The 27,483-nt window shown below is 50.3% G+C and overlaps 1 protein-coding gene across 5 annotated transcripts in view; it reads left to right on the top strand.

The window, feature by feature from the left end:
• Positions 1–27,483, top strand: part of NRG2 (neuregulin 2) — a 200,874-nt gene that overhangs the window by 128,614 nt on the left and 44,777 nt on the right. Inside the window, exon 1 of one of the 5 annotated variants that reach the window (XM_054488433.1) lies at positions 14,327–14,491. The exons of 3 other annotated variants lie outside the window; for them this stretch is intronic. In XM_054488433.1, coding sequence (XP_054344408.1) covers positions 14,401–14,491 — 91 coding nt within the window. In that variant the 5' untranslated portion in view covers positions 14,327–14,400. Of the gene's footprint in view, positions 1–14,326; positions 14,492–27,483 lie in introns of those variants that run through there. One more of the 5 variants, XM_054488432.1, reaches the window with a different exon arrangement.

Genomic DNA, 27,483 nt, shown 5'->3' with positions numbered 1-27,483 from the left:
TCTCTAGCAGTCTTGCTTGCCATGATGACTAAATTGATACCCCTCCACAGTGACTCTTCAAACCCCATCTTCAACCCTGACCTCTTGAGCCAACTCTAGGCCTACATTTCCGGATGTCTGCTAGGCATTTCCTGCTGGCAATCCAAATCCAACCTGTCTAAATAGCTCAAGCGGCTCTTTCCCCTGTTTTCCCAACTTCTATCAGTGTTCTAGTGACTAATGTTAAGAACGTTGGGGCTTGTCTGGGCTGTTTACTAACCACATCTTGGACCCTCAGTTTCCTCATTTGCTATGTGAAGATGGTAATGCGCTCCCTATCTCACTAAAGAGCACTGAATGAGACAAGCTATCTGGAAGCATGTTTTAAGCTGTAAAAGGGTACACAAAGAAGAAATGTAATAATTGTACTGTCATCTTTAGTTTTTTTAGCTAAAAGCTACTATCATCTTTAGCCACACATTCACCCCATCACCTTATGTTACCATTTCCTTTATCCCTATACTTCTCATCCGTCCTTTTATCTCAATTCTTGATATAACCACCAGAGTTTAAACTCTGTCACCCATTGCCTAGACTAGTTCTATCCTAGCCTAGTTATATCCTCTAACTCAGTGGTTCCCAGACTGCAATCCATCCACATAAGAATTACTAGGAGGAATTTATTTTAAAAAATGCAATTGTAGTCTCTTTCACAATTGTGCTGGGACAATGGAATATCCACACGCAAAAGAATACCTCATACCATATACAAAAATTGACCCAACATGGGTCAAAGACTTAACAGTAAGAACTTAAAATACAAAACTCTTAGAAGAAAAAATAGGCATAAATCTTCGTGACATTCAATTAGGTAATAGTTTCTAAGATATGACACCATAAGCATGAGCAACAACAACAAAATAGTTAAAGTAGAGTTCATCAAAATTCTTAAAAATGTTGCACTTCAAAGGATACCATCAAGAAAGTGAAAAGATGACCCACAGATTGGGAGAAAAATTTTGCAAAAATTTTATCAGATAAGAGAGTTGTATCTATGATATATAAAGAGCTCTTACAATTCAATTATAAAAAGATAAATGACCCAAATAAATATGAACATATTCAATTTATTTGTCAATTATACCTCAGTAAAACTGGGGAAAAGTGAGTCAAGGATCTGAATAAACATTTGTCCAAAGAAGACATACAAATGGCCAATATGTACAAAAAAAGATGCTCAACATCATTAGTTATCAGGGAAATACAGATCAAAACCATAATAAGGCTGGGGACAGTGGCTTACACCTGGAATCCCAGCACTTTGGGAGGCTGAGGCGGGCAGATTACTAGAGCCCAGGAGTTCTAGACCAGCCTGAGCAATGTGGCAAAACCCTGTTTCTACAAAAAATACAAAAATTAGCCAGGCACGGCAGTGCATGCCTGTAGTCCCAGCTACTCAAGAGGCTGAGGGGGAAGGATCGTTTGAGCCCGGGAGGTCGAGGCTGCAGTGAACCGTGATCGCACCACTGTGCTCCAGCCTGGGTGACAGAGTGAGACCTTGTCTCAAAAAAACAACAAAAAAAATGAAACAAAATGACAATAAAGTAATGTACTTTCCAAAAACCATTGAATTGTACACTTTAAGTGGGTGAATTGTATGGTATGTGAATTATACCTCAATAAAGCTGCTTTAAAAAAAAATCACAAGATACCATTTCACATTCACTGGGATAGCTAGAATCAAAAAGTCAGTTAATAACAGGTGTTGATGAGAATGTGGAGAGATTGGAACCCTCATACACTGCTGGTGGGAATGCAAAATAGTGCAGCTGCTTTGGAAAACAGTCTGGCAGTTCCTCAAATGATTAAACATAGAGTTACAATATAACTGAGCAATCTTACTTCCAAGTGGGATTTCAGGTAATATATATACCCAAGATAAATGAAAGCATATGTCCACACAAAAACTTATACACAAATGTTCATGGAAGTATTATTTGTAATAGCCAAAAAGTAGAAACAATCCAAATGTCTATCAATTGATGAACATATAAATAATATCTGGTATATATACATATAATGGAATATTATTCGGCCACAAAAAAGGTATGAATACTGATCCATGCTACAACATGGATGAACCTGGAAAACATTACACCTAGTGAAAGAAGGCAGTCAAGAAAGGCCACAGATTGTATGATTCCATTTATATGAAGTATCCAGAACAGGCAAATCTATGGTGACAGAAAGTCAATCAGTGGTTGCCAGGGGATGAAGGGGATGGCAGGGGGAGGGAGTGCTAAAGAGTATGAGGTTTCTTTTGGGGATGATGAAAATGTTCTAAAACTTATTGCAGTGATGGCTGCACAGTTCTGTGAATAGACCACAAAAGTGAATTATATACTTCAAATGGGTCATTTGCATGGCATGTGAATTATATCCCAATTAACCTTAAAAATGCAGTTATAAGGGGAAAATTGATGGTGGGAATATTTTACAGAAAGCTTTAAATGCCAAGTTGAGCAGTGAGGACTGGATTCTCTGGGACCAGTTTTCTCAAAGTGTGCTTCTTATACTGTCTGCCTCACACTAGTTACAAATACCAAGTCCTGGCTGCACCCCAGAGACTGTAATTCAGAATGTTTTTTGTGGGATCAGTACTTGCATTTGTAGCAAGCACCCCACGGAGGCTGCAGGCTACACCCCATTGTTAAACATTTTGCTGATCAATCTTGCTGCCTCCAGACTCTGCTCAACTCTGCCCTGCATGATGCTGCCGGATGAGCCTCCAAGAGTATAGTTTGGGTTGGGTCACCTTCCTGCTCAGAACCCTTCAATATCCTTTCATTCCCTTAGCATGAGCTCCAGGTGCTCTGGGCAGCCTGGTTCCCACCCAGTCTTTTTAGCCTTATCTCCATGACTTCCTACATGTCAGTCAAAATGTAATATTCATCATTCTCTGAACCTGCTTTGTGGATTCCCACTCAGTGTCATTGCCAGGCTGTCCCATATTCCAGGAAAGCATCTCCTGTACTCTCAGCTCATCTTTTGCCATACAAATGTCACCATGATCCTTCCTTTCATTTTAACTAGCTGATCGTCTAGAATTTACCACACAGCCTTTCATAATCTTTTAAGCTATGCAGTTCTGTTACTTGTAAATTGAATGACAATATTCAGAGTTGTCTGAATATACAGACAATATACAGAGAAAACACCTGTAGATCAGGCAGTGCAGCCTGACACCTGGTCAGAGTGCAGTACTGGGAGTAAAATCCTGGTAGCAATCTCCTCTGAGGAATTCAGCCTCCTTCCTGGTAATCCAGAGATCAGGGGCCTGCATCAGGCACCAGTGGAATATAAGCAGGACCTGGGGGACCCTGGCCACCACACAGCCTGTCAAGTCTTGGCAGCTTAGCTGGCACCACCTCCTTACAGAGGCTGGAAACTGCTGAATTGAATCCTCATTTCAACTGGTGACCCCAAGCAGAAATGCTCTCCCAATCCCATTGTCCTCTGTACTCTGTCCACGAAATCACCCCATCTCAGTAGGAGAAGAGAAGGCTGGAAAGCCATTTACAGCCTATTTGGTAATAAGCTCTTAAAAATAAAATTATGATTGACAGATAATTATTTTACAGCAAAACAAGAGCCCCCTTGCAACCATTTCCATAATTACATTAAGCCAGTTTGTTTAAAAGAAGCTTAATGGGAAACAAACCATTAATTATAATTTGGTCTTTTCTCCCACTGCCCCTTCCCCCTTGAATTACTGGAGCCACACCCTGGGGCCATGTATGGGGGTGCAGGGATCGCAACCTTGAGGATGGGAAAGATGAGGTGACAAAGGCCAAGGCTCACTGGGAGGGAAGAATAGAGAGCAATGGAAGGTACAAGGTTGTGGTGGCCCGTGTAACCAGCCAGGGGGCCTACAATGGGCCCCACCTAAGTGGAGCCAGTGCTGCTGTGTGTCCGCTTCTTTAGACCTGGAGTGGAGGGACTGGGAGCTGTAGGGCAAGCTGAGCCCAACATGGGCATGTTTTCAGGGGCCTCAGAGCTAGTGGGTGGGGCGGGCACCTGGGCAAACAGAACTAAGAAACGGGCAGGAATGAATCAAAGACAGCTTAAATATGCAGAAATGCAGCTCATACCTCTGGGCAAAAATAATCCCAAACAGAGTTATGTAATGGGCAGGTGGTATATGATAGGAGGAATGAGGCTATGAGGTACGTATACAGGCATGAGTGAATGAGAGAGGTTGAGAATGGAGTGGGAGTGTCCTGGGGAATTTGGCAGAGGAGCTCATGAAGCTGTTGCTTGGAGGTGGGTGTGCATGTGTGTATATACACATACTGGGAACCCTGGAAAGCAGCGTGAGGAAGGTAGCTCTGAATGAGGCTGAGTTCCATGCCTGGGGTGGCCTTAAGGCCACTCCAGGCGTGTGCACTCCTAATTCTTGAGGTGGTGGGGACAGAGAAAGGCCTGAGGGCACAGGTATGGGGTTTGGAGCACCACTGTTTCCTTTATAAGTTAGTGTACCTCCTTCTGACCACCACACCACCACTCCTAGCTTGCTCGCATCCCACCTCCAGACCTTTCTGCTAATTGGAATCTTACCCTTCCTTTTACAGGAAATCCACCATGACAGACCACCCCAGGTCATTTTTATTATTATTTCTTTTTCTGAGACAGGGTCTGTCACCCAAGCTGGAGTGCAGTGGTAGCGATCTTGGTTGTTCACAGCAGCCTCAACCTCCTGGGCTCAAGCAATTCTCCCACCTCTCAGCCTCCCGTGTAGCTGGGACTACAGATGTGTGCCACTATGCCCGGCTAATTTTTGTATTTTTTTGTGGAGACGGAGTTTCACCCTGCTGCCCAGGCTGATCTCAAACTCCTGGGCTCAAACGATTCACCCTCCTCAGCCTCCCAAAGTGCTGGGTTTATGGCCTTGAGCCACTGCACCTGACCCCAGGTTACATTTAACTATCCCTCCAAGGAAGTTCCAGGATACTTACTCTGATCTCTCAAAGGAAATTGTCCATAAGTTGCTGCTGCTGTCTTAAGCTGTGATTTTTATCCATCTGTGTAAGTGTAGTCCTCCCTCTAGATTGTAAGCTCCTTGAGGACAGGGTCTTTGTATACTGCAATGGCCAGCACTGTGCCTGTCATTAAGCAGGTGTGGAGCAAGCATTGTCTGGCACTGAGCCTGATAGCTCAAGGAGCAAGGGAGGGCAAAGCAGGGGAGAGGGCACAAAGGCTGTCACAGGGACCCCTCAGGCCATTCAGCTATGAATCCTCTGGCTGCCGGAGGAACCCCTGAGCCTAGAGGGTGGGTTAGTAGTGTTTAAGCTACAGAATAATTTGGGGGAAAATTGTGGATAAAATCATGTAAAGGAAGTACTCCACTGGACATCAGTCAGAAACCCAAAACAATGCAAGCAATTAGACAAAGGCTTGTGGTGGACACCTCAGTGACCATAAGTTTCAGGACCCACTGCTTCAGAGTGGATGGAGAGGCCACCAGACTCATCAGAAGCCTCAGTGACTGGGGCAGGGTATAAGAAACTGATACAGGGGTGAGTGCAGATTCACAAGGCCATTAAGCTCAACATGTTGCATGATGAGCAGGGTGCTGATTAAATGCTGTTGCCTGCAGCCCTAAGAAGCCTGCAAGGAATTCTGAAGCATCCAGTAACCAGGCGTAGGTGCTCAGAGCTCCTGAGGTCCTGTGTGTGCACACCACTTCCCATGAGCAGCCCCACATACATCCACAGACTGGGCTTGGAAGGGTAGAGGTTTCCAGAGAACCAGTAGTTTGACCTTCAAAGGTGGGAGGGAGGCTGGCAGAGGGCCAGCTGTAGAGCAGCAGCTGATGGCAAGGAACAAAGGTCCTAGAGCTGGAAACATATGTGGAGACTCAGGGCTCCTCTTTGAAGATTTACTGCTAGAAAGGCCCTTGGAAAGCATTTCGGTTTTCCCTTGGTTCACAGGTAAGTACACGTTGAGGCCCAAAGGGAAAATATGACTTCCCCAGGAACCACCAGAAGAAAACTGATTGAGCTAAAAGGATAATTCAGGTTTCCTGACCCTATCTCCATATCATATCTGCTTGGAATTTGCATATCCTTCTCCTGGGTAAATTATGGTATTTGCAGTTCCAGTGTACCCCAAGAGCCAGCAGTCTTGGTCTAGTGGTTCTTGCTTTGTGGTTAGTGCTGGAACTTTCATAAGCTCTAAATGGGTGCTCTGAGGAGAAAGAATGGATGATTTGGGGCAGTGGGAAGGAGGAGGGCAGGGCCAGAGCTGGGTCTCTAGGGTCCCTGGGACCTGCCATAACCACTGTGAAGTTAGTGTCTGTGACATCGTCCATTGAGGAAATTCCCAGAAGGGCTAAGTCTGGCTTGGGAACCAGTACCCAGACCAGGCCAGGGAAGTTGGGCTGTTGTCCCAGGAGCAGCCAAGCCTGGGGTGGGCAGGGCTGGGCTGGGTTGGGCTAGGCTGGGCAGGGCTGAGAGAGAGAAGAGAATTTTTTGCCTCTGGGCTCATAAATGCCTATATTGGGCAAGGCCTCTTGTTTCCTTGGGCGGTGACCAGGAGTCTCTCCAAATTTGCCAGCCTTGGTTGAGTTGTCTCTCTGCCTGGAAAGAGATTGCATCCTTCTAGAGGATCCCCCTCAGTCCTCAAGGGAATAAGAATGGATGCTGACCCCTGCAGCCTGACCTCCCAGAATGGATAGAGAGATGTGAGCAAATTCCATCCAAGAGGGTGGGCCACTCATTACCTCTGCTAGGCTAGGATGGGAGCCACGGTGGGGGACAACTGTTTCTGGGAACCACGGCTCCCTTGGGTTGCTGATCCATGCAGTCACTGTGCCCCAGGGTGGTGTAGATAGTAGCTAAGGCCTTGCTCATGGTCCCCAGAGCCCCCAGGCCAGCAAACAAGTCATTATGTCATTATATAAATAAATTAGGTACTTACATAGGCCTTGGTGTGTAAGTGCCGGTTATTATTGCTGTGTAATTATGCAGTTAGCTTGATGAGGGGGGCAGGCAGAAGGGTTGAATCACCCCCCATCCTGGGGAAGGTAGACAGGCTCCCACCTCTCACCTCAGTGGGAACTGTGGCTCAGGGTCACCCAAGATAAAGTGCAGGAGTCTGCCAGGTGTCTCCCTGCAGATGGGGCCATTTACCCCAAGGCATGCCCTGGAAAAGGCTGGCAGCAAGAATCCAGGCAGCTTACTCACCTGCAGCAGGGCCTGGTACCATGCCGCAGGCTTTCTGCCAGCTCCTGACTGCCTCTGCCAGCCTAACAGAGGGGCTTGCAGACAAAAACCATGGGCTTCATCCAGGACAAGAAGCCCCAGAAGGTGGGGGCTGAGAGAGATCGTGGGGCTAGGAGAAGAGCTGGTGGACAGAGTAACATCTCTTCTTACTCTTGGGCCTGGGGATCATCTGCTCCTCTACTCCCAGTCCTTCCCCTCTCGCTGGGATGTTTAGAACCTTAGGTTCCTCAGGTGTGAGGATCTCTCAACATCATTTAGTCCAACCTCACATTTTCTAGATGGGGAGGCAGGCCAGAGAGAGAAAAGTACTTACCCAAGGGCACACAGCAGGCCCCGGGGACACTGGAATTAGAGCCTGCTCTGCTGTCCTCCTTTGTCCTCTTGTTCACATGCTGTCCCCCCACCCCATTGTTGGGGCTACTCCAGCTTCTCACTTCCTCTCCCCGTCCTGCTTCCAGCCCTGTCCAGGCCTGCCTGTTGCCTCACCTCTCCCCTCGTTTGCTCTCCCATTGCTGCTTGGCTTTCTTCTCCCGGCCCCTGGAGCCAGGGGAGGCTCCCCACCTTCTCTTCGGCCAATGCTTTCTTCTCTCTTCTGGTCCCTCCCAGTTTGCTTCTGAGGCTCCTCCTGGGATGGATCTGCCTCTTCCCTTCCACCTTCTGCTCTCTCCAAAGAGGGTCTGAAAATGAAGCAGGGAGGATGAATTCTCTTCTGGGTTTGGGATTGAGTGGGTTGAAGCAAGAAAAGCCTCCTAATGTGGGAGTGGGGACAGAGGTGCCCACCATGGCAGCTCCTACAACCAGAGTCCCAGCTCAGGCACTGCAACATCTGAACTTGTGTCCCATAGGAGCAAAGGGAGAGGGGACAGGGTCAAAAGGGCATGGCAAGGTGGTGCAGCTAATCACTATTGGCACGGGCCTCTGAACATAAGGAGCTGCCTAAGACTGGGCCCTTTTCAAGTGTCCTCATTTCAGGGAGATGAGAGATGAATTTCCTCACCTACTCTGAAATCCCTGTGAGAAAGGCCTGTGGGCCCATTTTTTGTTTGTTTGTTTTTGTTTTGAAGAGGAAACTAAGTCTTTCTCAGAACGTCACAGTTTGTGGAGGACTGGGTTTGGAGTCTGGGTAGGTGGATATCAATTTCTCAGCTGTTCCAGGGATCAGTGAAATTCATTCACTTAACGAGGAATGTGTGCGTGCATGTGTTGAGCAGCCAGGCACAATTCTGAGGGGAACAGCCAGGGTTCACAGGGCTGTGTGTGTCTCTAGAAGCATTCTCACCTGGCAATCAAAAGCTTTTCTGCAGCAATCTGTAGCCCTTACTCCTTCAGCCATCCAGATTCTTGGTAGACAGGCTTTCTGGATTGGCTGGCAGAGGAATCTGGAAGTGTATCTCCCTGTTTCGTAGCCTGAGTGCCTGGTGTGGAAAATGACTTCTTCAGATTAACCTAATCTCAGGAGCAAAACTGGGCCCAAACCCAAGTGTTCCAGTATCCAAGCTTGCCCTTTTTATCCAGCCCATACAGCCCCCTTCTTTCTGGCCACCTAGTTCTCTACACTGACTGAGGAAGGCAGAGGCACGAATAAACTTTTTTAAGAGAAGAAACCCATTGTGGCTTACAGGGATGCTGAAGCTACAGGCCATGATGCAGATTTGGCAAGAGGCCCTATCTCTCAGCTCTGATGCATTAGGGGGCTCTCTAGGCCTAGGCAACTGGGTCTGGCCCCCATGCACTCCTCAGGATCTGACTGGCTGCAGCCAGGCCCCCACTGCATCCTAGAGTCATGTGGGGAATGGGCTTCCAGGCTTTGCATAATCCTTCTGGATAACTGGGAATTTCTCCGGTCCTGCAGGGAGTGGCATTTTGATCTATTTCCTCCTCTGGCGGCCTCACTGAGTGAGGAGTGTGCCTCATGACTTTCAGGCACTAAAATGAGAATAGCTAAGGGTAACAGTAGCCTCATTTTCTCCAGGGACTTTTAACTCATGGGCAAACATACCATGGGCTCGGAGATGGCTCAGGGATGTCTTCACCTGGGATGGAGAGAGTGGGTTCAAGGAACTGCTTAAGGCTCCCCCTAATCTGAGGCCACTGAAGCTCTCCCCCAATAATTCCCATGAAATAGTGAGTCCAAGGGGAGTGGGAAAACTTCAGCATGGTTCCCAAGACCCCCTTGTAGGAGAATTTTATGGATAAGACTCGGAGTCCCAAAGTCTTAGGTAGGGGAAGAGGTAGCATGGGGTTTTTTCCCCTTTCACTCAAAGGCATTTTTGCACATGACTCAGACAAGTCTAAACTTTCCTAAACTTCAAAGTTTGCCATGGCACAGCCTCAAAGTGGAAGGGAAAATGTTAAAAAGGAAAAAAGTTTGTAAGCCAGTTAAACATTGTGTTTTTTCTTCCTAAAGGAATTGAATTAACTTGTTATGTTACTATTAGCGTCCCATTGTGAAAATAGGGTGGGTCTTTTCAGGGTGATGTGGTCTCTGGGCCCATCCCCAAGCCCTGCTCACTCTGCATAAGGTTGTACAGGGCATTGCACAACCTGTGGTAAGAAGAAAGAGTTCCCATGGCAACAGGCCTGGCTCACGGGGTCATTTTCAGGCTCCTGGCAAGAGCCCTGGTCCAGGCCAGAGGTGCTCCAGATGCCTGGCTGTCCTCCCTCCCCTGAGAAACCTTTGCTGTGGAAACTGGGAGGCTGGGGAAGTGGGAGCCCAGCTGGCATGCCCCAGGGTGCCTCGTGACTCTCTCCACCTGCCCATGACCCAGGAACTAAGCATCAGTCATAGGGCTGTGGAGACTGTGCAGGCCTTGAGGCCAGTGGTTAGGCTTGAGGGGTGAGGGCTTTCTCTACTCTCTCTCTCATCTCCTATCTTCTTGAGCAACACCATAGAGCTGTGCTTAAGAGTGTGAGCTCTGGGTACCCAACTGCAAGGGCGCCTAACCTTACTCTGCCACTTACTAGGTATTGACTTAGACAAAAATTACCTCACCTCTCTGCGCTTCAGTTTCTTCAACTGCAAAATGGGAATAATAGTAGACCTACTCCATAGTGGTGTTGTGAAGAATTAAGTGAGTTAATACTACCATATTAGTGACTCTTCCTACTACCATTTTCATTGCCTTCACTGCTGGTTCAGGTACTCCTTACCTGACCCTCAGAATGCTCAGAGCCTGGCACATAAAGGGCTCTAAGGAAATATTTGATGGTTGACCTGCTTTGCTGATTCCCTTGTCTCCACTATCTTCTCCTTCCCATCCATCCTGCACTTTCCAGTCAGATTAATTTTTCTAATACACAAGTCACTCCCTTCCTCAAAAAACCATCCTCAACTTCTCATTATTTACTAAATAAGGCCCAAAAGCCTCAGCTGGCAGTCCAAGTGTATCTCTGACCTGCTCACAAGCAATCTAGTCTCAGAGTAAAGCGCATGGGTCCTAGTGAAAAATGGCGAAGGCTGGAGTCCTTGCTTTGCAGCTTCCTGGGTACATGACTGTGAATGAGAAGCCTCATTACTCCTAGCCTTTGTTTCCTCATGTGTAAAATGGGAATAAGAGTTGACCTCCCTCACAGGATTGTTGTGAGGATAACAAGAGATACAATGTGTAAAGTGCTTAGCACTAGGCTGAGGCAGATAGTACGTGCCCCGTAAGTGTTTTCTGTGTGTATTTACAGCTCCCATAGTTTCCTAACATAAACCTGGTCTGCTCATTGTCTCCTGGACAGGTGCCCAGGGAATGCTCCCCCTAGATCTTTGTCGTATCCCACTCATCTGGAATCTCTCACCTGTCCCCCATCAAAATCCTACCCATCCTTCAAGCCCAACTTCCCTCAGCACTAGATCTGGATACGCCAGCCCAGGGAGAGTGCTTGTGCCCCCTTTGAATTCCATGCCATTTCTGACTCGTATCATTCATTTGATACCAAGCCATGAGCGGCTCTGGACTGCTGGGAGAGCTACCCCCAGGAGAATTGTCTTCATCTGGCTGCAATCCCCCAGTTTGAGCCATTTTTTTCTTGCTGATACCCTTGGCCATTCTTTACCAGTGAAAGGAGGGTCACTTATCTATCCCACAAGGAGGTACCTACTACCTACCTTGTACCAGAAACTGGGGTCACAATCCCAAAGGGGCTCTTACTGTAGTGGAAGAGACGGAGGTGGAAATGAAAAACAATAGTCGAGTGTTCTTATAGGGATACATTAAAAGAATTCAGGAAGCAGAGGATCTCATCATTGCCCTCTCCCACCCCTCACATACATGCTGAAGAGCTTTCTGTAGCAGACCATTGCTCTTAAGATTAAACCCCAATGTCTTCATTGGACCTACAACTGTCCTGCTTGATCTGACCACTGCCTGCCTCCTCTCCAGGCTCCTTTTACAACATTTATACCATCTCTCCACAGACCTCCCACAAACCCCATGTGTACACACACACACCTTAGACAGGCATACACTCATATGTACACACACCTCATGCACAAACACATCCATATGCACACTCACACTCATATACCCACATCCCATACACACACACCCCTCAGCACACTCTTTTTCAAAGGTACAAAAGCTCCTTCTTGCTTCAGGGATATTGGATATGCTGATACTTCTGCCAGGAATGCTCTTCCCCCAGTACCTCTTTAGTGTGGCCAACTCCTACTCATACTTCAAATCCCAGTTTAAGTGTTTCCTGGGGAAAGCCTTCCTTCACTACAGTTTGTTTCCTCTATCAAGCTGTGTGTCAACATATACAAAGGTTTGTTGAATGCATGTCTCCTTAATATTTCACACAAATTTTAATCAATCCATTATTTGTGTAATTAGCCATTTGTCCATCCCCATCAACCTTTACGTAAGGAGGGCCCATGTCTGTCTTGCTCACTGCCATATCTCCAGCACCTAGCACTGTGCCTGAAACACAGTAAGCCTGACTACCTATTTGCCAAACAAATGAATACAGAGATCAGCTAGGCCAAAAAGGGAGAGAGATCCTGGGCAGAGATTAGTATACTATGTGCAAAGGTATGAGAGGAGATAGAGTAAGTGTGTGTGACTTGTAGGTAAAGTGGCTGAGGTATAGGCTTTGGGGGCTAGAAGGCTGTGAGCTAGGGCCAGGTAGAATAGGGCTTTGGACACCCATGAGGAATTTAGGTTTAACCCATGGGTTACAATGAGTGAAGTGATCTAGTTTGTGTTTTAGAAAGCTCACTCTGGGCCGGGCATGGTGGCTCATGCCTGTAATCCCAACACTTTGAGAGGCTGAGGCAGGCGGATCAGGAGGTCAGGAGTTCAAGACCAGCCTGACCAACATGGTGAAACACCGTCTCTACTAAAAATACAAAAAGTAGCTGGGCATGGTGGTGCAGGCCTGTAATCCCAGCTACTCAGGAGGCTAAGGCAGGAGAATTGCTTGAACCTGGGAGGAGGAGGTTGTGGTGAGTCAAGATGGCGCCACTGCACTCCAGCCTGGGCGACAGAGTGAGACTCCATCTCAAAAAAAAAAAAAAAAAAGAAAGAAAGAAAGCTCACTCTGATGGCCTTGAAGAGGTCAGAACTGAGAGGCAAGACTTCAAGTAAGGAGACCATTGTCTATGGGATAGGAAGAGGGAATGAACCAAGGCAGTACCCCAATGGCTGAGGAGGGATGGATATGAATGCCATTTTGGAAACTGAAAAGCAGGGGCTGAAGCAGAAGTGAGACCTGGCCCCTGGCTCTGGCTCTGCCCAGGGCCCCTTGCTGCCCACCTCACAGAAAGTGATACTGTGTGAAGTGGGGTGGGTACTCGCTCTCCCTCAGTTGGGGTGGGGTACAAGGGTTGTCTCTTACACTTGCCCCCCCACCCCCAGAGCTGGCCCCTGATGAGACAGACTTGCGCCCCAAGAGCACCAAAGATCAGCCCTTTGTGTGGCCATCACCTCCAGCTTCCCCCTTTCTGTGTTCCCACCCCACAAGTTTGGCCTCAAGTTCTGGCCGCATCCCCAGACAGCCCTGGAGCTCGAGTCCCTGGCCTTGACCCAGAGTCCTAAGCCTGCTTCAGGCTCTCCTAAGGAGAACACTGTCCAGCGAGGCCTTCAGACCCTTCCTGAGGAGACAGAGGACTGGGTGAGATGATCTTTGACTTGGATTCTGGTTGAGATGGCTGTAAGGGGACACCTCAGGCAGAGCTAGGCAGGCAAACCGCAGGCTCAGGCTTTCTGGGAGCCAGTAGAGGGAGAGCCTTTGCTATGTAACCCTTTCAGCACCACACCCAGGCAGGAGGGAGGACGCTGTCCTCTCCAGCAGCCCCTACCCAATGGTTTGTGGGACCGGGGCGGGGGTGGGGAGTCAGTGTCTGAGTTCACCTCCGCAGGCCTTGTAGAGAGGAGCCAGCTGGTGCCGGCAGCCTGGGCTGTCGGAGTTGCCGCCAGAGTGTGTGGGAGGGGGGGCTATAAGCCACCTGGGGCACCCAGGTTCCCTGCAGAGTGCAGCCCGCCCTGGCTGGGAGGGGCTCTTGGGCCACAGACCCCTTGCTGCCAGGCACAAATGGTGGTTGCGTTAAAGGTGTTCCCCAGATGGCGGTATCCCACGGGGCTGAGGCCAGACCTGCAGGCATGAGAGGCACAGGCAACCCGCCTGTACGGCCGGGGGTGCCTCGAGGTTGTGGAGACCCACTGCAAGAGCCAAGGGTGCTCGCTACGCCGCTGGGCTGGCTAGCCGGCTTCATTCTGGTCCCTTCCTGGGCCCTTTTCTCGCTGTCTCCCCACCCCCATGCTGTCCTTAGCCTGGCCCTCGCTGGGGGATCTCTACTCCGCCCTCCCCAATCATGCTCAGGCCCCCAGCCTAGCTCGAGCCCCCTCTTCGGCAAGGAGGTCTGTGGCGCCCTGTTTAGGCGCCGGTCTTGCCTACCTCGGTGGGCCCAGGGAGGGGGCCTAGGGCCCAGACCGGCCGCCCACACGCCCCCGCGGCCAGAGCCGGTGGAGGGGGGGCGAGGGTGGCGGGCGCGGGAGGGGAAGAGTTAAGGCTCGCTGCTCCCCTCCCCCGGAGGGTGTGACCGCCTATAAGAAAGGCGCCGCGCTCGGGCACTGAGGCTGCAGGCGGCGGGGGCGCAGCGCGGCAGCGGAGAGCTGAGGCCGTCCCACCGCCTGGGACCCGGTGCAGAATGTCGGAGTCCAGGAGGAGGGGCCGCGGCCGCGGCAAGAAGCAACGAGAGGGGAGGAAGCGGGAGAGGGAGCCCGATCCCGGGGAGAAAGGTAGGGCACCTCCGCGCGCCCAGAAACCCGGTTTCCCTGGGAGAAACCTGCCGCCCGCTCACCCGCCCCCAGCGCCGCGCGGGTGAGTCTGGGCTGCGCTAGCGGCCGCCGCGGTGACAGGCACCCAGGGCGCGCGTGCCTGCGTGCGAGCGGGTCGTCGCGGCTGGGAGGGCAAGGGGCTGCGTGCCAGGAGCCCGACAGTGGGTGTGCGCGCCTCTCCCCGGGCGGCCGCGTCCCCACGCGGCCGCGTCCCCATGCAGGGGCGAGCAAGAGGCGCTGCACGCCGGTACCGGCCTGCAGGCGAGCAGCTCTGAGCGAGCGGGGATGAAGCCGCGGGTACCGACAGAAAGGCTGCGGCTGAGCAGACGCTGGGCCCGGCCTCGCCGCCGAGCGCTCCGGGAGCTGTCACTGCCTTCCCTTCCTCGGAGGGATCGGAGCCCTCGGGCTTGCCCCTACCCATGTGCCACACCTCCCTCCGTTCTGCTTGGCCATTGGAGCGTGGGCAACAGCGCCTGCCAACTCCGGAGACTCGGAGGGGATGTCCTGCCCCGCTCGCGAACCCCAGAGAGAAGGGGAGCCGCTGCTTCTGTGACAGTTCCCTCGGAACTGGACCAGACATTGGGCAATTGTCCCTCTCTGGTCTTCGGGAGTGACTCCCTTGGGCCCTTGGATTCTGTCCCTGCCTAGAGGAGCAGAGCCATGATTTGCGACCCACTTTCGTGCCCTCCCTGGGCAGCTGCAGAGTCAAAGAGGAGGGCACTGGTCTCGGGCTTCTCAGAGGTGGCCCGGGACATGCACATCCTCTCCGTAGAACCAGGCTTGCACTGGGGCCCAATTGGGGAAACCCTGGATTCTCGGTTCTTTTCTTCAGGCAAGCGTTTTGTTAATTTTGTGCTAATTTAATGTGTTTTGTACGAGTCACAGGCAAGCCATGTTCAAATGCTTTATCTCCATTTAATCCTCATGACAATCTTGGGAGCAGGTGGTCCTATCTCCATTTTACAGAGGGAGTAACAGAGGCTTACTGAAGTTAAAGTAACAAAGTACGTTCCAGAGATAAGACTGGGCTTCAAAGTAGCATTCTCAGGACAAAGGTGCTTATCTTGCTGGGTCTCTATCCCCTCACTGGAGTGCCCACCAGATCGGCAATATAAAAATGCCTTCAAAAGAGCGTTTGACTGGAAGCTGGGAGGCTTCAATGGTGCTTGAGAATTTGGCCAAATCCCTTTCCTTTCCTGAATTTCTGTGTAATGATAGGGAAGGGGTAGCAAGGCTCTGAGGTCTCTGTTGGGAAGAGCCTAGGCGTCAAACACTATTTTCAGCAGGGTAGAGAGAAGCAGCTAAGGAAACTTAAAGGCCGTAACTGTGTTCTCTTTCTTTTTAAGAGAAAACCTCTTTGCCCATTTCTGCCGGACAAGCGTGTCTTATAGCTCTTCCTAAGGACAGGTGGTCTGCTATGAGGAGCCTGTGGGTCAGCTCAAGCTGGGCTCCTGCAGTGTGGGATAAGCTCCCAAACTGAGATCTGAAAGAATGCAGGGTGCCTCTTTTTATGATCGAAAATATGGATTTGGTTCAGTGAGCCACCTCCATTACCCACCCCACTCCCATTCCCCCTACATACACATCCTACCTTGGGCATTTTGGAAGGCTAGCTAGGTAAGAGCACCCTCTCGATGTCAAGGATGCAGGAGCTGAGCTGGTAGCAAGCACTCGGTGGGCTTCAGCTGGTGGGAATCACTAGTGCCAGGGAAATGCACATGGAAAGTATGAGCAAGTAATTCACTAAAACCTTCAGCTTAGATATGGGGTGGGAATCTGGAAAGTGAGAGGGAGAAAGGAGGGGAGAGAGAAGGGGACACTAATTAATGGGCTCCCCCTGGTCCTTGACCACACACTCAGCACCCTCCAACAACTCCTTAGCAAATAGCAGAAAGAGGTACCTCTCTCCACACAAACCCAGGCCAGTATGGGGAAATGGGCTTTTCCCCTGCCTCAGTGCAGCAGTGCTGGGTGGGGCTGAACTGCAGGTGTGAGCTCTGCTCCATGACTCACTGAGAGTTTGTGGGTCTGAGGCTTGGTATCCCTAACCGGGAACTGGGTCCCCCCATCCCCCATTTCCCCTTCTCCCCAGCTCATACTCTTGCCAGCCTTGGCAGCAGTGCTGGGGGTGTTAGGTAATAAGCCCACTCATGGTATAGTGGAATGGCACAGCTGGAAGCCAGGCACCTGGGGTTCATCCCTGTTGGACCTCTGTGTGACCTCAGACACTGTCCTCCCTTTCTGTGGGTCTCTGGATATGCAGTCTACTCTCAGCCCTCACCTTCTACAAGAGAAGGGCAGAACGTAAGCCTGCATACCCAGCATCTCCGAGAACCCCTAGAGGAGAGCCGTGAGATTGGAGGAGTGGGGAAAATTGGCCTTAAAGAAAATCAGAATCCCTGTAGTTGCTATGTTGTTTTAAAGAATGACTTTGGAAAGGGATTCTAAGTTAACAGCCTTTTCTGTGTGCCCCAGCTGGTCAGGATTTCATTAAAAAAAAGTCTCCTCTGCTGGAGGTCCCTGTGAACTGAGAGTCTGAAGCTGCCCACAGGCAGACATGGAGCAGACTTTGGTCTTCACCAGAGTGTCCTGGAGTGTGAAGGTAGATTAGCATCACTAGCTGAGGGCTCTGGATACATCTCATTTCAATTCCCTGGACACAGATAAATCTTTGCAAAGCCTTTTTTTCCCATCTTTGCTATCTCCTGCCTCTGATAAAGATGCTGCCCTGACTTCTAAAACAAACTCCCTTCTTTAGGCTGTCCAGGACCAGGTCAGAGGTGGGATATGCTCATGTGCATGTGTCGGAGCCACATCTGGGGGTTGCTTCTGGCAGCCTCCACCTCTGGTCTTGGCCCCTGGCTGACCCTGCTGAGCCAGGCACCTTGAGCTGTCCTCCTGCCACTCTGGAGCTCAGCCTATGCCTCATGCTCTGCTCTGGCTCCCTGGCACCTCGAGGTTCATTACAAATAATAAGAACAAGCAGAGAGTAACTTTGTACTTCCCAACAGTCTTTCATCCTGAGAGCTCAAAGCAATTTACAGACCAGGACTCATCAGTCTTCATCCCAGGTCCCAGGCATTTGGCAGGGGTGAAGAGGGGACCGAGAGCTCTAGTCTTTCCAGATTGGCACAGTGGTACAGCTGGGGTAGGGCAGTGAGTCACCTAGGTTGGGGGAATCGGATGGCCAGTAGGTCTGGGATAGAAGTAAAATTGGACTACTGGCTTTAGGTTGCAAACAGAGGGGATAGTCCCCCTTAAAAGAGTATGAGCTGGGCCATTCCTTCTCCTAGGTGGAGACCTAGGCCCTCTGGCCTGTGTGGGCTCATTGAGTTGCTGGAGGAAGAAGTAGCAGCTTTTTGAAAGCAAAGTCCCTTGGAGTCAGATTTTTGCAGGAATCCCAAAGTGCTGCCTGTTGCTGCCTTCTTCCCCTTGGTGCTGGGAGCTTCAGGGCCAAGTCAGGGAAGCTCTGACATTAGGGCAGTACCAAAACGAAGACACATGGAGGAAAAGGTGCTGGCCCAGCCTGGGCAGGCCCTAGCCCTGGCCTCAGGATTGGTTTCCCAGTTGCCACCCATGCCTGGTCAACCCCACTTACTCCACTAGCCCTCCTCTGTTCTCTAGCCCACCAGGCTGGCCTGAGGGACTGTTACTATATGGAAGAGGGGCTTAGGAAAAAACAAAACAAAACAAAATGTCTGGAAAAGCATTGCCAAAGCATGAGATCTGCGCCCCATTGGAACCATGTTCTCATTGTGTTTTCCCACCATTTCTGAGCCAGTAGCACACCCTTTGTAACTTGGTGGGAAGCAAGTAGCAGCCCATTTTCCCAGTCTTCCTCCAGCCTAGCCATCCTCTCATCAAGACTTCCAGGCTCTGGCCACACAGTAACTACATAAACTGCATAAACTACATGTACGTTCACTCATCTTTGTGTATTCAATCCTGCAAGCATTAACTGAGCTTCTATTATGTGAATAGACAACAGGCCCTGCCTTCAGGAAGCTCAGAGAGACAGATCCTTATACAACTACCTATGATCAGAACCGAGGGTAAGACCAGAGATAAATGTGCAACATCTGGTGAGGAGAGGAATGATTTGTTTTCCTACGATGGTGTAGGGAGGACTTCACAGAGGAGATGACATTGGAGCTGAGCCTGGATGGTGAATAGGAACTTACCAGGGAAAGAAAAGGGACTTCTTAGAAGTAGAAACATGTCCATGACCAACTTGCATGGGAGACAGGGAGGCAGCTCTCATTTACTAAGGACTCACTACAGGCCAGTACTGATGCTATAAAGTATAGGTATTATTTTATCAACCTCACTTTACAGATGAGAAAACTGGGGCAGAGAAAGTCCCACAATTAACCATGAATTAGTGGCAGGATGAGATCTTAAGTTCAAGTCTGCCCCCTGCCCTGCCTCAGTCATGCACAGTCCACCTGGCTCTGGGCTCTTCCATGCCCCTCAACAAAAACCAGGGACAGGCAGAGGATCTCTGTTGGTCCACTTGAAGCAGGCCCTCCCCATCAGATCAACTGGTCAGATATCTACTTCCTGGGCTCTTGGGTGGGGTTGAGAGGATACAAAGATAAGTGGGTTGAGTCCCTGCCCTCACAAGGAGCTTGCAGTGTGACTGTGGCAGTAAGGTGTGAACAGGAACCATGAACACTGACACAGGAGGGTAGCACTGAGGCCTTGAGGCTGCACAAATAGGCAAGAGCTCCTGAGAAGATAGTGGTTTGCTAAGGTCAAATGGCCTAGCCAGAAACCAAGCTAGAGGTCTAGAGTCCGGCTAGATCTAGCATCAGAATGGATAGATATCTGGTCCTATGGAGCCCCTTGTGCAAAAGATGAACATTTAAATTATTGGGAACCTGATTTGAAGCACAAACTGGGGAATTGTTAGAAGTACAATTTCTTGGGACCTGCCCCTGACCTACTGAATCAGTAACTATGGGGATGGGAGCCAGTAATGTGCATTTTAGCAAGCCCCCCTCCCACCCACCATTTATTATGATGCACTCTCATGTTTAAGAACCACTGATTGAGCTGGGTGGCCCAGCCTCCTGGAGCAGAGCCCTGTAGAGGGCCTGTCAGTTCCATAGGTGTTAACCCAGCTCCTCAGTGTCAGGCATGAGGCTTGGGGTCTGCAGTGCTGGCTGAGATCCTGTCACCTGGCAGGACAAGATAGACACAAACGGACCTAATTCCAGTTACAAGGCTGACCCTGGCAAGAGATGGCCCAGAACAGATAGAAGAGACTAACTCTAACTAGAGGAATCTGAGGAGGCTTCGTGGAGGAGGAGATGGGGTTGAGGCAGACTTTGGAGCATGAGAAGGACTTTGGCAAAGGGGCCCAGATTGAAGAAGTCACTTAAGCAGGTGTGGAGGCTTGGAAACAGGATATTTGGGGAAATAAGGCACAATCCAGAAGGTATGCTGCCAAACAGTGGATTTTCTGAGTGCCAGGCTAGTGAGTTTGGACTTTTCTGAATCAGCAGGGAATGAAGGGTTCTGAGCAGGAGGGTGACCTAGTCCAAGCTGCTCTTTAGGCATCATAGCCACATAGCTCTTTGTGAAAGGATGGGAAAAGGGAGGGCACAGTCAGGAGCTCCTGCAGTAGCCCCAGCTGCACCGTCAGAATGTGCATGTGGTGATGGCTGGGTAGAGGAGGCCACAGGCTTTGCCTCGGGATAGCTTGCCAGCTGCAAACACTTTGGGAGGATTCTGGGGGTTTGGACCTGGCAAACGGGCTGTGACTTCTGGTGCAGTCAGGTAAGGTCTGGATCTGAACTCATAGTTCACTCCCTTCACTGTAAAGATGGAGAAACTGAGGTCCAGAGAGGGAAGTCCACACACCAAGGCAAAGGACTTGGCCCTATAGGGCAAGAATGAGGGCAGCAGCCTGCTTCCCTCAACCAGCCACTGTGCATGGGTCTCACCACTCATGCTTGCGGTGCAGATGGATTCCTCTCAGTTCCGTGAGTACATCGTGGTTCCTTCCGGCCTTGTTCCTGTGAACCTGCTGTTCACTTTGCCTGGCACATGTTCTCTCTTAGCCAACTCTTGCTCATCCTTCAGGCCCAGCATAGGCTTTGTTTCCTCCACAGGGCCTCCCTGGTCCCCAAGGTGAGGAGCACATTGCTCAGCTAGAATCTCCACCAGGGCCAAGGCCACATCAACTTGACCCTCAGCACTCGAAATGTGCTCAGTGCTCAATCCATTCTTAAACGAACACATGAATAAGGACATTCTCAAGTTATTTCACCCCTGTATGTGGAGACCTAGCTGGCCACTCCTGTTTGAAGAGGGTCAGTCTCATGGAAGGAGGCTGCCACAGTTGAGTTTCCTGCCCGGGCTGGAGCCCCTTAATGGTTGGGCAATGGTAGGCTGATCAAGAGTCATCTTTCAGTCAGGCCCCTGACTTCATTATCTGCTCTGCCATTCTAGGGCAGATGCCTGTTTGGGCTGACGGGGAGGGAGAGGGATGAGTTGGGGAGGAGTGTTGGGTGGGAAAGGGCTCTGGGATTACCTGTCAGTGGATCCCACCCTCCAGCGAGTGCTCACAGCAGTCTTGATCTGGGCTGCTCTGAGGCACCCATCAGTCACAGTCCAGCCTTACATCATTAATTCATTTTCTTGGCCTGTGATCAGTGAACACCTACCCAGTGGCAGACACCAGGAAACGCAGCGATTCTGCAGCATATACCCCCACCAGCTCCTCACAGTCTAGAAAGATAAGAACCTGATTTTCTCCAAGGTGAGAAGCCCTGAGAAGAGCGTGTGAAAGGCTCAGGAAGTCTGTGAGCAGAGACTGCTTCTAGCTAGGTGGATTAGTGAAGGTAGTGGCATCTGAGATCTTGAGGGATTTAGCTTAATAAGAGCTGCCGGTTATTAAGCTATCTCCGTTTCAGGCACGGTGTGAACTTCTTGACATACATTACTCTCATTTAATTCTCTCCACAATCTTAAAAGTGGATGAGATTGTCCCTGTTTCACAGACAAGGAAATGAAGGCTCAGAGAGTTTAAGTAACTTGCCTAGTTATACAAGTGCTGGGCAGAGCCAGAATGCACAGTGGCATCCGTCTGACCCCACAGCCTGCATGTCTGACCCTCTCAACTTGGCTTCCTGTGTGAGGGATGGCATTTAGGGGAAGCAGGAGCAGAGGGCACGGAGGCAGGGCAGAATAGGCATGGGCATGTTTGGGGAGCAACCAGTGATTTGGTTTGCCTGGAATATACGATTCCTGAAGGGAAGTGGTAGGGGAATGTAGAGAGGTAAGTTTGGGAAGGAAGCCCATTCACTGACCCAGCAAACATCCCCTGAGGGCCCTGGCTGCCAGGTAAGGAAGGTGGGCGGCCTTTCTCTACAGACATCACAGAGCCAAGGAAGGTTTCTGAATGGCCGTGAGGCACATTGAGGTGGAACTGCCAAGTGTACACTGTTCATGTCATGGTACTGGGGGGTGGGGAGCAGTATGACCTGAGCCAGGGCCTGGCAGATGATGGAGAGTTATGAGGATAAGAGGCATGGTAGAAGCCAAATGGACTCAGCCTTTGGAGAAAGTCAAGAGAGACACAGGGTTGTCACAGATAAAGTGACTGAAAGAGGGAATCCAGGAGAAGGAGCAATCTTGGAAGAGAAGATGGAGAAACTGGTTTTCCGCATGTTATATTTAACCTAATGACTAAATACCCAGGGAGGAAGGTGTTCATTTTGGGGAGAGTTCTTTCCAGTCCCCTTGCCCTCACTAGCCTGGACCACAAGGACCACATTTCAGCCCTCCCAAGCTCCCAGGGTGCTTAAGCTGGGACTTTCATGCTTGCAGTTGAATTTCAAGGGAGGAGACAGGGCCTCTGGCAGACTGGGCACCCTGCACCCATGGTGAGCACATGAGCCTGTTACTGCTCTGCATCAGGCCTGCTAGGACCTTTCTCCTGAAACCCAGCATTTCTTCAAAACCTTATACTTTTATTTTATCTTAAAAATCCACATGAACTTAACACTCTTCTCCACCATATGTCTGTTTGTTCTGACACAAAGGTAGTGCTTTTCCTTATTAATAAGCTTGGCAGACCCTCAGAAAGAGGCCCTGAGATCATCCTATGGCTTTGCATGTATCCCAGTTTGAGAAGCCAGTCTTTTCTGCATGTACAGGGTGCCTCCCCCTTTCCCCAACCCCTGCTACATTTCCCCAAGACTCAGAGCTTCAGAAACAACTTTCTCCAGCCAGGCCAAGGAGGCAGAAAGCACAGGCCCACCCCAAAGAGGATGGGGCTCTGGGATCCCCTTCTTTGCCCTTTCTGAATTCCCTGAGCAAGAGACGGCCTAGTCCACCCACAGCAGCCCCTTTCCACAGAAGGTTCTCCTGGGCCCGGGCCCAAGACTTTGGCCCAGAGCCCAGCTTTCCCCAGTAGGGAGATTTAACAGAGTTTGGGTAAATGGTAACAGTTTTCCAGAACTGCCATCTCTGCTTTGTCCCCGACCTCCGCCCTCAGCAGCTGAAGAGATGATAGTGGTCAGAGGCCTTCCATCCCTCCACAGAGAGCTTTCTCTTGCTCCATTCCTCTAAAATAGACAGAGTGTGGTTTATAAATGAGTCAACTGAGGCCCAGAGAGGCTAAACTACTTATCTAAGGGCAGACAGTTGAGAAATTGGGAGACTGGGACAAAGACCTGGATTGCTGTGTCCTCAGCTGCCTCTCTTTCCCCTGTTCCTGCTCTGCTTCCTCTGTGCCTCATCCGTGCCAGCTCTAGGTGTCTACGGCCTGTGCCGCAAGCACTGCTAAGAGCCCAAGGAGACTGAGGCATCTGTACTGAGTATCTCTATACCTACCCCAGCAACTGCTGCCGTGCTCTGTGAACCTGTGCCAGCTCTCCCAGACATAGGTGACAACCTCCTCGTCCCCCATCTCTGCTACTCATGTGCCTGTATCCCAGCCCTGCGCTGGGTGGAGCACTGCGGCATGGACCTGCGTGACTCTGGGGACGAGGCATCTCTCCCTGGCCTTGCAGAGCCCTGAGGAGGCCAGTGTTTCTCTCAGGATGCTTGGCTCTTGGCAGAGGGGGCTGTGGGTGGGAATAGTGTTGTCTCTGGTGGTCAGGCCTGGGCCTGTGGATACCTGCCGTCACATTGCAGGTTGGGTGTCAGTGGATGGGTGCTTCTGGATGGGCAGGTGAAGCTTTAAGGCAGGAATCATTTCTGTTGGTCTTGGTGCTGCCAAGTTTTGTCTCCTCCTCCCTTCCCCTTCTTCTTTACCTGCCCTCCTGGTGCAGCATCTGCCTCCCCTCTTTAGTTCTCATCCCAGCTGGCCTGGCCCCTCTTCTCCACCTTGCAGCTGAGGTGCCAGGCACCTGGGCTGCTGAGCTGAAAGCCCATCAGGTCTAGGCTGGTTTTCACTGGTGCAAGGAAGGTGGTCCTCTTTGAGGATCAGCCTCTGTGGGAGCCCTAAACAGGAGGCAGAGACCAGCCCGACGCCAGGGCCATGTCTTATTTGGCACCAAATCCCTGGTGACTGGTAAGTGCCTCGTACATCATAGGGACTGTTGCATGTGGGTATTTGTTGGACGGATGTAAGAAGAGGGCAAAGCAAGCCTAGGTGTTGGGCTGGGCCTAGGTGGCTGAGGAAATGTGGCTCAGGGAAAGCCAAGCAGCCCAGCTGGGCATACACTCCCTTTGGGAGTCTGTCCTGTGAGTGTGAAATGGCTCTTCTGCAGGCCATGGGTAGGATGCCTGGCTGGTGCCCACTTAAACCAGCTGTGTTTTTAGTTTAGTGGGTTTTTTTTTTTTTTTCTTTCTCATTTGAACTTAGAGTCTGTAATTAACCTCCAATAGGTTGCAGTCACTTTGTGGGTGGGACAGGGGTGGGAAGGGGGCTGGCCCGCAGCTGGCCAGCAGCAGGACAGTGGGAAACTTTGATGCCAGGCAGGCTGGCCACATTGTCTCCAGGTGTTGCCCTGCAAAGGGAACTGCTCAGCCTTAGTCATGAGGTGAGGATCATTAACCCTTTTAAGAGCCTGCTGCCCCTGCCCGCTGGGTGCCGGGAGGAAGGCAGAGCCAGGTCCTCCTTGGCTGGGTTACCCAGCCATGTCCTGAGCGTCTGTCTTGCTCTCAGATCTGGGTAGGCTCCGCACCCACCGCCCACTGCCGAGAGGAATGAGGTTAAGCTGCTGGCAGCAGCGGCACCCCCTGGCCTCGGGGCTGGGATGTGGGAAGGGAGCAGTCCTGGTTGTTGTTGCTGTTGTCGCTATCTTTAATGAGGAGCTTTCTGGGGATGGCCTGTCAAACAGATACAGGCCAGAAGCCCTGGCTTGGCACCAGGAGATAGGAAGCAGAAGCTACCGGATACCCTGTGGCCCAACTCATGGCAACCATGGGGAGGTGTCCTAAAGTTTTATGGAGCCCGTCCTGGAGGAAAATCTTTTTGTGGAGGCCTGGGCCATCCTTGAGAGAGCTTCTTCTTGTTCTTATAAAGCTGCCAAGGGAGACCTTCCCACATCCTCACACCTCAACTCCAGTGAACCCTTGCCCCAGGAGGAAGAGAACTGGATGAAGTAGCCTCTGGGCTTCCCCCAAAACCCAAGGAGTATGGGAGCTCAGCAGAGGGTGCTTGGTCTGAGGAGGAAACCTTAGGGGAAGGAAGAGCTGCCCAATACCCAAACACCTGTGTAGGCCATCGGCTTGCCACCTGCCCCTTTCGTCTCTGGGGAAGGAGCTGCTGCAGGGATCAGGGTGTCAGTAATGGCCATGGATGCAGAGTGCTGGGAACTTTCTCCCCCTTCTTGTGCACACAGAACTTCCTCTTGCTTTTGCTGGATGCCTCTCATCTGTCCACTCTTCTGTGTGCTGGACCTTTGAGGGTCCCCTTTCTGCATGAGAAAGTATGCATGAATCCCCAGGACTGCTGCTCCTCCCTTCAGCCACAAAGCTGAATTTATGGAGAAATTCATTGCAATATCGTTATTATTAGCAGAACATTGGAGACAACCTAATACGCTCATCTGAACAATGAAATATTATGCAGCTATTGAAATGATTCTAGACTTGGAAAAATGTTTTGAATGTATATTGACTGAGAAAAGTGGGATATAAAGCATTTTGGAGAGAAAAGTCTTTTGGAAGACATTTGAAAATGCCTACAGTGGCTTTCTCTCTGTTGGTAATTGAATTGATTTAAATGTGTTTTTCTTTTTCCTTACTTGTGTAATTTTTTCACAACTAAAATTTCTTATGTAACAAAACAACAACAGAAGGGGACAAGCTAAACTCTTTGGGGAGTAGAGGGTGGTTACTCCATATACAGCTGGATCATTTCTGTCTGGGGCCAAAAACAGAACCTGGCTCATAGCAGGCATTCAATAAACAGGGGAAAGGAGAGGTGCTCAATACTCAAGGGCCCAAGTAGTCCGTCAGCTTGCTGCCTACCCCTCCATCTGTGGGGAAGGGGCAGCGGTAGGGATCAGAGTGTCGACTGAATGGGGGATAAATGCCTGCCCACTGCATTGCTTCAGTTCTTTCCCTGACAGATCCCATGCATCCCAGGAAGCCTGTTCCTCTGCTTGGTTCAGCTCTGGCCCCAAGACATTCTTGAGACATGGTGCGATGATCTCTATATCCATACACTAGCATTGTAGTGTGGGCCCTGGGCTGTAAAAGAGAAACAGGCAATACCAGACCTAGCTCAGAGAGGGTGTCTAGGTGAGGGGCTGATCTAGCCCAGTCATGTCTGAGGTCCCGTTAGAGCTGTCTCTGGATGCACAAATGTCTGCTATGCGAACAGCCCCTCAGCCTTATCCCACACGACCCCATGGCCTGGTACTAGATCCAATGGCTAGAGGATGCATAGAGAAAGGATGGTGGCTCAGGATAAGAATGAGCTTAATATGCAGAAAGTAAGATCAGGTCATCCTCCAACTTATAAGCCTCTAATGCCTTCCCAGCACACCTACAAAACCAATCCAGGGCCATCTTGGGGAGGTCACCTCAATCTTTGCCACAGAAAACCTGGCAGGGCTCTAGGCCCAGGAGTGCGGATGTGGAGGACATTGTTCCAAGGCCATCTGGTGTACGTTCTTCTCTTTCCTGCCACCTGAGCTGCTGCCACTGCCCCCTGACCCCAAGGAACTTTCCTACAAGGTTTGCCTGACCCTGGCTTTCAACTTTCAAATCACTGCAAACTAGGATTGCCTGTGAGCAAAGACCAGGACTTGCAGCTGCTAGAGCAGGAGGCATGGCTTTTAGCATCACAGATGATTCTGAGGAACCGTTAAGAGCTATAAAAGAAAACTCTTTGTAAAGAAAGTGGCATGATTCAAGTGTATGGTTATTTTTGTTTTGTCATCCTTTAAACCAGGGCTGTCCAATAGAAATATAATGCAATCCACATATGTAATTTAAAAATTTCTATTAGGCACATAAATAGTTTTTTTTTAATATACAAAACAAATCCAGACTTTTCATCCTGGCTTGCACAGCCCCATGTCAACCTGGGCCCTGCCTACCTCTCCAAGCTCCCCTCACACCCTGCCCATCTTCTACTATCTTCCAGCCATATAGGCCTCTTTTGGCCCCATGAACTCATCAAGCTCATTCCCACCTTAGGGTCTTTATCCAGCTGCTTTTTTTTTTTTTTTTTTTTACTGTCTCATATTTCCTGTTGATGTTTTGCTTATTGTCCCCCTCACTAAAATTCAGGCTCCCAAATAGTAGGATACTTATTTCTTGGTATGGTTGAATGAATGAATGAATTCATTTGGAATGAACTGAACAAATGAATAAGGAACAGGTGAACTAGATAGGGTTGTTCTGAAGTGAGTGGACTATCCAGAAATGGCTACTGAGTCACACAAGGTTCTCACTAGATGGAGTGGGCTCCCTGTGATCTGAAATGCGGTCCTGTGTTTTCCTTTGGTGGCCGGCGATTACTTTGGAGCTCTCAGTTCCTC

This window comes from Pongo pygmaeus, chromosome 4, assembly GCF_028885625.2.
Source record: "Pongo pygmaeus isolate AG05252 chromosome 4, NHGRI_mPonPyg2-v2.0_pri, whole genome shotgun sequence".
NCBI lineage: Eukaryota > Metazoa > Chordata > Mammalia > Primates > Hominidae > Pongo > Pongo pygmaeus.
Note: the sequence above shows the minus strand (reverse complement) of the source record. Positions and strands in the feature narration are given on the sequence as shown.